The sequence below is a fragment of the Danio rerio genome, chromosome 2 (assembly GCF_049306965.1).
Source record: "Danio rerio strain Tuebingen ecotype United States chromosome 2, GRCz12tu, whole genome shotgun sequence".
In the NCBI taxonomy this organism is placed as follows: domain Eukaryota; kingdom Metazoa; phylum Chordata; class Actinopteri; order Cypriniformes; family Danionidae; genus Danio; species Danio rerio.
Genome location: NC_133177.1, coordinates 5440932 through 5454163, shown reverse-complemented (window position 1 = coordinate 5454163; position 13232 = coordinate 5440932). Strand labels below are relative to the sequence as shown.

The 13232-nt window shown below is 36.3% G+C and overlaps 1 protein-coding gene and 1 long non-coding RNA gene across 2 annotated transcripts; one reads left to right on the top strand and one right to left on the bottom strand.

Moving 5' to 3' along the window:
- Positions 1-1468: 1468 nt before the first annotated feature.
- Positions 1469-4622, top strand: ptmab (prothymosin alpha b). The gene is given in 5 exon segments (NM_001098730.1): positions 1469-1611; positions 3501-3563; positions 3641-3719; positions 3799-3896; positions 3980-4622. Coding segments are annotated over 5 exon segments (321 nt in total). The 5' UTR covers positions 1469-1566; the 3' UTR covers positions 4016-4622.
- Positions 4623-7098: 2476 nt separating this feature from the next.
- On the bottom strand, positions 7099-12946 carry LOC108182396 (uncharacterized). Its single transcript, XR_012390327.1, has 3 exons — positions 12663-12946; positions 11889-12088; positions 7099-7618 (listed from the first exon to the last, which is right to left on the bottom strand). It is a non-coding gene; the product is annotated as an uncharacterized lncRNA (long non-coding RNA).
- Between the last annotated feature and the right edge of the window lie 286 nt (positions 12947-13232).

Sequence of the window (13232 nt, the reverse complement as noted above, 5' to 3'; positions counted from 1 at the left end):
TTTGTATTATTGTTATTAAGTTTTGTTATTAAATGCTATTGTTATTAGTTGATGATGTCCTTTATAGCTTATCTGTCTTATTAGCAAACGTATTTTTCCCATTCTATCTGTTTAGATTGGCAGGATGGCCTGCATGTGTTAGTTGAACAGGTTTTTGCTAGGTGTGCCAAGCTTTTAGTATCAGTCTAATTTTAGCCTACAGCAAAATCATTATTTATTCGTCAATATTTGTTAATTTAGTTCATAAACAAGGCCTTCCTCTTTGTCATTTCAAAAGTGTACATATTTATCCCCAAACTGTGATGCCACAGCACTTATTTACAAACGCCCACCTTGGCTCTTCTTATAAACCGCTTTCCAGGCCAGGGATCTTTCCGAATCCACTTTCCAGGCTTTCCCGCGTACTGTGGGTCATTTCTTTTATTGACGTCTCAGGCGTCCAATAGTTGCGCGCAAAGCGTCAACCGTCAACACAAATCGTCTCGACAACCAATCAGATGCGCGCGCCCGCAATAAGACTCGTCATCAAAGTAGAATTTGAATGTAGGTTATGATGAAGTCTCTGTAATTCCCCTCCCCTCTATGTTCGCCGGCGAGGTTATGGCTTCTGCTTTGTTTAAATGCAACTCATCCCGGATGATAAAGGATGAGACGCGTGTAGTTTGAGGTTTTTAAATGCGTGAGTCCAAATTGAGAAATGCCATTGAAAGACTTCAAAAAAAAAGAACGCTAGCAGATGCACCTTACACCGTGTTGTTAGGTTTTTAATGGGGTAAACAATATAAGATTATTACCATAAACTTGTCCGTCTTGTTGCGAAGTAGTTCATGCAACAAACTCGACATTTCCGGTGATGTTTTAGCATGTGTGCTTCTTCTCATTTAATTTATCAGATGAAAGAGAGAAAGAGGTGTTTTTGCTTTTTAACTAGTGCTAAGTTTAGTGCGAAATTCACGGAAAGGGGAGGGGCTGCATCTGGCATGAAAACACACCGCTTCCCAAATTCCACCCCATCACCGCTTTAAAAACATTTCTCTAACGTGATTCACTTTTCCAAATGTTGACTACACATCTACCAAACATGAAGGTGTCGTGTTTGGGGGTGATTTAGGGGTCAGGAACGTTTAAACGCCAGTGGATAGGAGACGTTTGCTACGTAAAAGACTTAATGAGCTCACAAGAACATCAAACGTAAGAGTTAGTATGTCGTGTCCACACTTTTGTTGAGGAAAATGTAAAATTGCGGTGCACAGATGTGTCTGTATGCGAGAAAAGCGGAGGTAGGAGGTGTGTCCTCTCTGTTGGCCGGCTGGGGGTGTGTCTTTTTACGTTTAGCTTTCCATTGTTCCACTCTACTGCGCTGAAGACACGCCCTATGGAGCGTGTTGGCCTATCAAACGCATGCACCCGCCTCTAATGCTCCGCCTACAAATCTATATTAAAGGCTCCTTCATCACATGCCGTCGGCATAAGAAAGCTTCATTACAATAGTGATTGTCGGGGGACACAGGCGGATTATTCTCGCATTTTCCTGCGCTCCAATTCTATTGATACACAACATTAATTATGGCAGATGCAAAGGTTGACTCCGCAACGGAAATCTCCGCAAAGGTAAGAACACCACGCGGATAAATGAACGAAATGGTCGTTCACTCTTACATTTGTTGTTCTAGTTCAGATTGAACGTGAACGCGGAGTCTATTTTTGGCTGGAGCCGGAAAGAGCCGTTGATCCTTTTTTTTAAAGATTAAAAGAAAAGTGTTCGATAACGGCTCCGTGGGAGATTTAAATTGACGAGGAATGTAAATGGATACATTGTAGCGCGTTCGGAACTGGAACACATTCGAACGCAATTTCTCATTGTCCGGAATGTAACAGTCTGCGCGCGCGGGTTCTTTGTTTATACAAGCGTGTCGGTTCCCCTTTGAACAGCGGCGATGTGAGCTGCGGACGACAACCGTGATAAATCCTTAAACCTGCCACTCTTTGCATTTCGCGTTCCAGCTCTTAAGCATATTTGTTACACAAATTACTCGCATTTTGTTTGTGGGTATGATTTTATGGCTTGGGTAGGCTTCGTGCAGCGTTTTGACTAGACGTTTATTCCCCAATCCGTTCATTCATTAAGGGTTAGTTTGTAGCAAACATGCATTACCGCGGGTTTCCAAAGCCGCGTTGATGGGTAGGTAGGTCGCTTCGGGGCTGAAAGTTTACCGGTTTATCCCTGGCTCCATGGTGCTTCAGTCGAAATTAAATAGTACACAATTAAATCACAAACAGTTGTGAAATGAAGAATCATGAACGTTTAATAGTCTAGTGATTTATTGTAAGTACCCACTGTTGTGGCAAACTCCGATTGATTCTGATGCAGCCGATACGCGGAACTTGAATCGACGCTGCAGTCCATCGGATTTCACCGCCGGAATGGGCTAACCCATTTCATTGTACGGATAATAAAAGTGAAATGTATATACATTTTATTTCCTGTTTAATATTTTACACAGACATATCTTTAATATTCTACTCGTGGTGTCTCGTACCTGAAAGCCCTTTAAACTCACAGGGGCGCTTGATGTGCGAGTCCCCCCCAAAATCTGTCTAATATATTTCTCAATAGTTTACATTTTTCCGTGTGTAACGGCAACGTGGGCTTGTTGGTTTACTAGTTTGAAGCCAGGGACGTCGGTGAATTTAAGGGGGCGGTCCTAGTTGATGTGGTTGATAAACGGCTTAAGGGCTAAAGATTATATAAACGAATTAATGAAAATATTTGCATGGGTAAGACTCATTTAACAGCTCTTTGTGTGCTTACATTGAAACGAGACCCGTCAGCGCTAATGCGATAAGCACATGATATTCTGACATTATGACAGGTTGTGTGTGTGTGTGTGTGTGTTTTTGCGCGGAAGATTTCTTGTCAATTCTGCGACTGCGCGAACGAAATCCAGGTTAACGTGACGGCGGCGGTGGCGGGCATGCCGAACTCTGTCGTGTTCGGGGGATGAAGAGATTGTGAAAGCCATGCCTGCGCTTCTTTGTCCTTCATTAGAGTTCGAAATCCGCTTGTGGGAACCACAACCCTGTATATTTGAATTATCCAGCGTGTATCTTTGATACAGCGTGTTTTCCGTCGCTAAAACCCAAGCAATCGCGCCGAAGTGTGGTTGTTTATTAGAATTTCCTTACACAATAACCCCAGCCGCCGAATCCCCACTAAAGTGTCAGATTACAAACGAGCTCTTTCGATGAGAGGCGGGAGTGCAGGAGTCGTTGATGGACAGGCGAAATTCTCTGCTGCAGCCAATGAGGCGTCAATGTCAGAGGGGCGTCATTATAGGTGCAATTTAAATTTGTGCGCATAGGGGGCGTTTTGCTCACGTCAGTCGTAATCTGCATTGAGACTGCCTATTGGACACAGATGGCTCCAATTCTGGCAAAGTTAAATGTGTCAAAGTACCTGTCATAAAAAAAAAACAAATGTTTGTTTTTCTTCCGTTTAGGACCTGAAGGAGAAGAAGCTCATCGAGGAGAAGGAAAACGGAAAAGATGCTACTAATGGAAAGGTAAATGTGCTTGACCTCTTTACTGCTTAAGCGTTAAATGCAGTGTTCACCTAAGCATTTGGTGAATCTGTAAACAGGAGAACGAGGAGAACGGAGAGCCAGAAATTGATGATGAAGATGACGATGAGGTAGATGAAGATGACGAAGAAGGAGAGGGTAGGTGCAACATTTGATGTTGCTGATGTTACCATAATTCAACACTTTTTAATCAATGGCTAATTGTTGTGTATTGCAGGTGATGAGGATGAGGACGAGGATGATGATGATGAAGACCTAGGTGGAGGAACAAAGCGGGGTGCTGATGATGATGAAGATGAGGATGAAGATGATGAGGTACCATCATTATTTCTGGAGTCATCACTCCTTGCATGTTTTAAAGAAAAAATATGTTTTACTAAAATCGTGTTTTCTTTCAGGATGACGTCGACCCCAAGAAGCAGAAGGTTAATTAAAAGGATTGTTTCATATTGCTGAGCAGGTGTAGATGCCTCTACTTCAACCCATCTGTTGGAGCCAGTGGCATAATGGACTCAAATACATAAAACATGGTCATTTTCAAGTTTGTCACCCATACCAACCAAACTGACCCCCAATTCAAAATTTTCTAGAGGACCGGCCACAACTTCGATTTCCAGCATTCACAATGAAATACGCAAGACAAGGATTTGTTTGTATTTTTATTTACATTTTATATTTTTGTACATATTGTGAAGAGATCAGCCACTTTATCATGATCTCCTGTGACCAAAACGGTGCTTCTTTAAGAAATTTTACTTGTTTGACCATGTCTCGATATTTCAACATAGACGACATATATTAAATGAAAAAAAAAATCAACAGCCATCGAACTCAGAGCATTCCAGTAAATTTTATGTATGAACTTTAGTTGTACCATAACTAGTTGTACCATAAACTAGTTTTTTTGTATGGGAGGGCTAGGCCAAAGAAAAGGAGTTTTGGTTTCTTTCGATTTCGTTTTGTCTACATTATTTGTTTTACCTTGGCCTGTTTGTTGTATGTGTGGAGTTTGTTGTTCAACAATAAACTTGACTTTTATTTTGTGAGTTACACCTGTTCTTTGTTTCAAAATCAAATATATTTTGCCATTTTAATTGTGTCGGGTCAAATCAAGCCTGGGAAACGCTAGTTTTGGTATATTATTCAATGACTGTTAACATCAGCTACACATTAAACTAGTAAATGAACAGATTTTCTGTTAAATAAACACTCCTTTAGGTTTGATCAAGTAAAAGGTAAGTGATAATCTTCCATTATGGGTGAACTATCTCTTTAAATTGTATAAAAACAGATCATCAATATGTTAAATTTATTATATTTCATTTTCAGCACTTTTAAAAAGAGGAATTTCAATGATGCTTGATTTTTTTATTTCAAGTCATCACCCATATTAAAGCAGTTTTTAGTAAATCTACATCCTGTGCAAGTCATTAAACCAAAAGGTTGTTTCCACATGGTGTCATTGATGATGTGCAAGACTCAGATAGAGGGCAGGAAGTGATTTTTCTACATAGAAATCATGATCAGAAGATAAAAAATGTTTATGTTTTGTGTTGTTTATAAATGTTCAAGCCGACCAAAATGATAAATGCAGAACAGCTTTTATAGGCTTTCAAAAGTTTGTGCTCAAACGGGGGAAAGTATAAGAAACTGACTTGAAAAGGTGGCGTGTAATGAACATTCATTCAATATATTCATGTTTATATGTTATAGTATATGTGTAGTAACTAATAATTACTATATACAGGCCTAGCTATGTGTATTATATGTTAATGCATTACATAAAAACAGATGCAAACACCACCAAGCGTATACAAAATCGAGAAGAACATACCCTGCCCTGCAATTAAATCTGTTTTGTTTTGCAATAATGCAAATCTTTACTGTCGTTTTGGTGGAATGAACAACCGTAACATTAATATCAAGATAATAAACGGTAAGTTCATCGACTAAACAAAAAGAAATGCAACTGTTGCGAGCAAAACTAGACAGTTATTATTGTGGAGCACTTTCGGATGAAAGGTAGGACTCAGGAAGTGATTCTTCTTCATAGTAATCGCTATCGCAATATAAAAATGTTTGTTTTTGTTGTTGTTTATAATTATTTAAATTGACCAAAATGATAAATGCAGAACAGCTTTTATAGGCTTTCAAAAGTTTGTGCTCAAACAGGGGGGAAAGTTCAAGAAACTGACTTGAAAAGGTGGCGTGTAATGAACATTCATTCAATATATTCATGTGTATATGTTATAGTATATGTGTAGTAACTAATAATTACTTTATACAGGCCTAGCTATGTGTATTATATGTTAATGCATTACATAAAAACAGATGCAAACACAACCAAGCGTATACAAAATCGAGAAGAACATACCCTGCCCTGCAATTAAATCTGTTTTGTTTTGCAATAATGCAAATCTTTACTTGGTGGAATGAACAACCATAACATTAATATCGAGATGAGCAGCAGCATTAAACGGTTAGTTCATCGACTAAAAAAGAAATGCAACTGATGCGAGCAAAACTAGACAGTTATTATTGTGGAGCACTTTCAGATGAAAGGTAGGACTCAGAAAGTGATTCTTATACATAGTAATCGCTATCACAATATAAAAATGTTTGTTTTTTGTTGTTTATAATTATTTAAATTGACCAAAATGGTAAATGCCGAACAGCTTTTATAGATTTACAAATGTTTTTGCTCAAAAAAGGTGGGAAAGTTTAAGAAACTGGCTTAAAAAGGGAAGAAAGGGCGGCATGCAATAAACACTCATTCAATATATTCATGTGTACAAACTATTTTGAACACCATAATTAGTCTGACTGCACTAAAAAATATTATAAACAGACCTAACTATGTGTATAATGTTAATGAGTTAAATAAAAATAAAATACAAACACTATCACACGTATATGAAATCCAGAAAAACACAAATCACATACCCTGCCATGCAATCACTGCAATGAAATCTCCGTCTTGTCTCGCAATAATCCAAGTCTTTACTGTTGTTTTGGCGAAATGAATAACATTAACATTGAGATGAGCAGCAGCGTTGAAAAACAAAAAGAAATGCAACCGTTGGGAACAAAACTAGACGGCTATTATTGTGGAGCACTTTCAGATGAAAGGCAGGAAGTGATTCTTCTACATAGTAATCGCTATCAGCAGATAAACATGTTTGTTTTATGTTGTTTTTAATTATTTAAATTGACCAAAATGATAAATGCCAATAGGCTTTCAAAAGTTTTTGCTCAAAAAAGGGGGAAAACTCAAGAAACTGGCTTAAAAACAATATATTCAATATGTAGCAACATTCATTCACTATTTTAACGTGTACAAACTTTTTTGAACACGATAATTCACGTGACTGCACTAATAATTACTATATACAGGCCTAGCTATGTGTATTACATGTTATTACATTATATAAAAATCAGATACAAACACCATCTAATGTAAACAAAATCCAGAAGAACATAAATAATATGCCCTGCAATGAAATGTCCGTCTTGTTTTGCAATAATAATCCATGTCTTTATTGACATTTTTGCGAAATAAACAACTGTAACGTTAACATCGAGATATGCAGCAGCATTAAATGATTGATGGTAAGTTCATCGACTTAACAAATCGAAATGCAACCATTACAAGGAAAACAAGACGGTTATTATTGTGGAACACTTTTTACCATCCACATGTAATATATAATAATGATGATAATAATAATAATGTAGACCAGTGATGTCCAAACTCGGTCCTGGAAGGACGTTGTCCTGTAAAGTTTAGTTCCAACCTCAATTAAAACACTTGAACCAGCTAATATAGCTCTTTCTAGGGCTGTTTCTCAATATGCGTTCTTCAGAGGTCTTGCGTTCTCGTGTAACGTCTTCATCAGCTGCCAAAGTTCAGTTCCAATACTCAAGACTGCAAGTACGGAGGACGCGTGAAACTTCCCGGATGTGTTCTTGATATCAAGGATGCAACGATGCAGACTTGAGCATCGATCTCGTTCTAAAAGTCCCAGAAGTCATTGCGACTGGAGGTGGGAAGAGCAGCATTTTACACAGGTTTATTATTAAAGATATAACTTACTTACCTCAGGAGCTTCCCTAAATAAAACGGTGAATATAAACATTACCATGGACATCTTAATAAAGGAATAAACACATTAAGGGTGTTTGTTTGCTGAAATTCGTATTAAAATCAGTTTTATTTATATTGTGCAATGCATATTTATGTTTTTATGCAGAGTATATATTTTGAAAAGGGGAAAAGCAATAAATCGTTGTATGAATGCTGTAATGTTTAAATAATTTTCCATTTAAAACGCATGGAGGTCACGTGACCATCAGGAAGAACGCAGCATCTCATTCCTCACAGGTCGCGTTCTCTGTTCTCGTGTAGTCCAGAGTTCGTTCTTCCGAGAACACCTGGCAAGACCGGTCTCCACAAGAATGCAAGTTCTAGTCTCTGCGTTCTTGGAATTGAGAAACAGCCTAGGTGTACTAGAAAGCTCCAGGCAGGTGTGGTAAATGAAGTTGAAGCTAAACTGTGCAAGACACCGGCCCTCCAGAACCGAATTTGGACTACTCTGCTTGGAGTTTGGACTATGCATCTACGTGTTTGAGTGCTTTCATCAGCTTTTCACGGATCTGTCTGGAAGATATAACGCTATACGCATGGAAAATAAACTAGTAATATATAATATGTTTTTGAACCCTATAGTAAAGTGTATATTGTGTACAGCTCTTTGTTAATGAATGCTACAGAGTACTGCAGCATAGTAAACTGATAAACAGTGGTGCATTGTGTATAATTATAGAAACTGAAGCCTATTGAATTATTTGTTAAGTACTACAGATGTGTTGTACCATAACAATATAATTACTACAACAGTTTAATTCAAATATGCTTCAAAATATTATAATACTTTAACACTTGTTTCATGTTATAGCTTACAGTAGCTATCTACTGCCTCAAATGCAGGCAAATATACTTGAGTTCAGTCGAAAACTTGGGTCCCCTTCATGATATAAGGATCATGCCCAACAAATGTGCTTATTTTCTATTTATATCTCCTTAGAAATATGGTATAAATCGCAAAAATATGGACTTTCCCCAATGTTTCCTATTCAGTTTTTAACTTCCTGCCCTCTATCTGAATTTTGCGCATCACCAGAACCACTTGATTGAAAACAACCTCTTCCACATGCACGTCAACGGTTAAGAAAAGACAACTGTAGATGCGATCCTGCCAGAAGAGGTTTTTAACACATGCAAGCTCTCTTACATCTGCATCCTCACTGCCTGAGATTTCCCCAACAGACTTGTAAGCGTAGGTCATTTGGCTCGGCAGATGTGTGTGTTTGGCTAAAACACTGGCTGATGTCATGTCTAAGTAGGCGTCTATTTCAGGCTTCTCAGGGTCAGGTTTGAGGAGGCTGAATGCTTGTGGTTTAGTGCAAGAAAACGAGTGCGCATGTTAAAGACTTAATCAGCCACATTTTGAGACTCTAACATGTGCTTATACAGTAGTCACCAAATATTGGAAACCTTTATAGAATGTCTATAGTTATAATGTAAATATATTGGTTTTATTGGGTCTCTAATGTGTTGCTTGGTGCACAAACACACTATAATCCATTGAACTGTCCTGGTTTTAATAATTAACTTCGATGGTTTGTAATGTTTAAATGGTGTTTAAGTATAAAAGAAACCATCATAGAATTGGATATGGATATTATGCAAATTATATTGGTTTTAATGGAAACAATATGTTCCTATTGGGTCTCGAATGTATTGTCTACTGGAATATATACACAGTAGAAACCATTAAACTGTCCCGGTTTTAATAGTTAAAATTTGATGGTTTGTAATGTTTTAGATGTATTTGTTTGAATATAATAGAAACCATCATAGAATTAGTAATGGTTATAATGGAAATTATAATGGTTTTGATAGAAACAATATGCTTATTGGGTCTCTAATGGATTTCTTTCTGCTATATGAGCCAAAACACACCATAATCAATTAAACAGTCCTGGTTGTGATGAGTATGTTTGGTGGTTTGTAATGTTTTAATAGTATTTATTTAAATATAATAGAAACCATCATACATTTAGTAATGGTTATAATGCAAATTATATTGGTTTTAATGGAAACAATATGTTCATATTGGGTCTCTAATGTATTGCCTACTGGAATATATACACAGTAGAAACCATTAAACTGTCCTTGTTTTAATAGTTAAAATTTGGGGGTTTGTAATGTTTTGATGGTATTTGCTTGGACATAATAGAACCCATCATAGAATTAGTAATGGTTATGATGCAAATTATATTGGTTTTGATGGAAACATTATGTTCCTATTGGGTCTTTAATGTGTTGCCTCTTGGAATATATATAAAACAATCACAATAGAAATCATTAAACTGTCCTGGTTTTAAAGTTTAAAATTTGATGGTGTGTTATGTTTTAATTATATTGGTTTGGCTGCAATAGATACCACCATAGAATTATTAATGGTTATAATCCAAATTATATTGGTTTTATAGGAAACAATATGTTCATATTGGGTCTTTAATGTGTTGCTTACTGGAATATATATCAAAACACAATGGTTAAAATGTATAAAATTTGGTGTTTTTTAATGGTTTTTGTAGTAAAAAGTATGTGATGGTGCGTTTATTTTCAGCAGAGACAACATTAAATAATGAATTCAACTCAAAAAAAGGACAAACTCTGCAAAAAATACTAAATATTTAGTGTTGTAGGCCACATGCTGCCAAATCTCCTAATTCACCTTATATTTTGTCATACTGTTTATCCCTTACCTTTCTCTTACTCTTACATTTCCCAGTTTTTGAGTATAACAGAACCCACCATAGAATTAGTAATGGTTATAATGCAAATTATAATGGTTTTAATGGAAACAATATGCTCATATTGGGTCTCTAATGTATTGCCAACTGGAATATATATAGCAAACACAGTAAAAACCATTAAACTGTTCTGGTTTTAATGGTTGAAACTTGATAGTTGGTAATGTTTTGATGGTATTTGCTTGAATATAATAGAACCTTTGAGTTAGTAATGGTTAAGATGCTAATTATATTGGTTTTAATTGAAACAATATGTTCCAATTGAGTCTCTAATGTAATGCTTACTGGAATATTTATATATGTATGTATGTATATGTATATATATACTAACTGGTTTTAATGGTTAAAATGTGATGGTTGGTAATGTTTTAATGGTATTTGTTTGAATATAATACAAACCATCGTATAATAATGGTTGCAATGCAAATTATATTGGTTTTAATGGAAACAATATGTGCATATTGGGTCTCTAATGCATTGCTTACTGCTATACTATATGAGCCAAACACACTAGATACACTAGAATCCATTGAACTGTTCTGGATTTAATGATTAAATTGGATGGTTTGTAATGTTTTGATGGTATTTGCTTGGATATAATAGAAGCCACCATTGAATTAGTATTGGTTATAATGCAAATTACATTGGTTTTAATAGAAACAAAATGTTCCTAACGAGTCTCTAATGCATTGCCAACTAAAATATAAATCAAAACACAATAGTTAATATGGTTTTTATGGTTCAAATTTGATGGTTTTTAATGGTATTTGTAGTAAAAAGTCTGTGAATCCCCTAATTCACCTCACATTTCTTCATACTGTTTTATCCCTTTCCATTCTCTCAAACTTACATTTCCCAGTTTTTCAATATAGTACAAACCATCATAGAATTAGTAATGGTTATAATGCAAATTATATTGGTTTTAATGGAAACAATATGTTCCAATTGGGTCTGTATTTCCAACTGGAATATATTTAGCAAACAGTAAAAACCATTAAACTGTCCTCAGTTTGTATTGCCTACTGGAATGTGTATCAAAACACAGTAGAAACCATCAAACTGTCCTGGTTTTAATGGTTAAAATTTGATATTTGTAATATTTTGATGGTATTTGCTTGAATGTAATAGAAACCCTCATAGAATTAGTAATGGTTATAATGAAAACAATCTGCTTATTGGGTCTCTAATGTATTGCCTACTGTAATGTAATCAAAACACAATAGATAAAATGGTTTTACCTGTTAAAATGTGATGTTTTGTAAGAGTATTTGTAGTAAAAAGTCTGTGATGGTGTCTTCTTTTCAGCAGAGAACTCAAAAACTGTACAAACTCTATACAAAATACTAAATATTCAGTGTTGTAGGCTACATGCTGCTGAATCTCCTAATTCGCCTCACATTTTGTCATACTGTTTCATCCCCTTACCTCTCTCTCACTCTTACATTTCCCGGTTTTTCCGTGCACGGCGGTGCTTTGATCTTGATAAGAGCTGCTCAGCCTCAGTCTAGACCGGATGGCAGGTGTCGACCAGCCTTCAATGAAGTGCATCTCAATATGCAGGCAGCAGCTTGAGTATCTGAGGCTTCAGCATCTCTGCTGGTATGTGACAACAGCATGACGCCCATCTATCAAACCATACATGCAAATACACGTCAAAAATACTGGCTGCTGATATTCGGTGACCTGTCGTTGCCTAGTCTAACCTGACAAACGACATGACGACGTGTTTCTGGCATACGAAAGTTTGTCATAATGCTCAGAGAGATGTACTTGAGGAAATAAACAGAAATAAGGAAGTGAGTGTTAGAAAGGAGACGCTAACTGAATAAGAGAAGCAAATGATGGATAATAAATAGCATTAAACGAGTAAAACTGAAACTAACAACCTGGGTTAAGGTCAATTTGGTTTCATAATCACACATTCGGACTTTCTCTTTAATAGTATATCTTCAGAAAGTATCTTAGCAGCTAATGACTGAGTCAATTAAACAGTGCTAATGTTGTTTTAAAGTCTTGCATGCGATTTCAGACCGAATATTCAAAGTATAATGTAAACAAATGTAGTAAACATGTTACAAGTTGTCACTGAACGAATGTGCTAATACAAAACCAACTTTACCTCAATTATTAATAGTGTTTGTCTGTAAGTTCAAATATGTTGACTCTTTACGAAATATGGCTATTATATAGGCTACTTACCAGAAGGACGGGTGTAGTAGGCTAATAAAACAACCATATTCGGTGGATATTCCGTTTAAAATGTCTCCAAATCATTTATTTTTACTTTCTCTGACAGATGAAAAGCTGAAACTGTTATTTAAATTGACTGGTAAACACAGTCCACACATGCTAACAATGTAAAATTGAAAGCTAACTGTTTCGTCTATGTGCGTTTAACTATTTCTTCATTAACATTTCTAGCCTTGCGGCACACACTACACTGCACAGACTTGCAGACTCCATGAGTTCTCGGTGGATATGGCAAACTGAAAAGCATTCCTTACAAATAAATCGTCAACCGTTTGACTGGGTAAATTTCACCGTCCTCTACTGCCGCATACTGGCGATAAGCGGCATTGCATATGAGCTACGTCAAGGAAATTACCTTAAAAAGACTAAAGGAAATGAGGTCTCATACACAACATGGTCAGCTCGTGATCAAGAAAATAGTTTTATTCATTTAAACCTTTTAGTTTATAAAACCTATTTAGCCTAAAAAACTATAGACCGCCTATTTGTTTTCATGGTAGCCTACTAGTAATAGGCCTG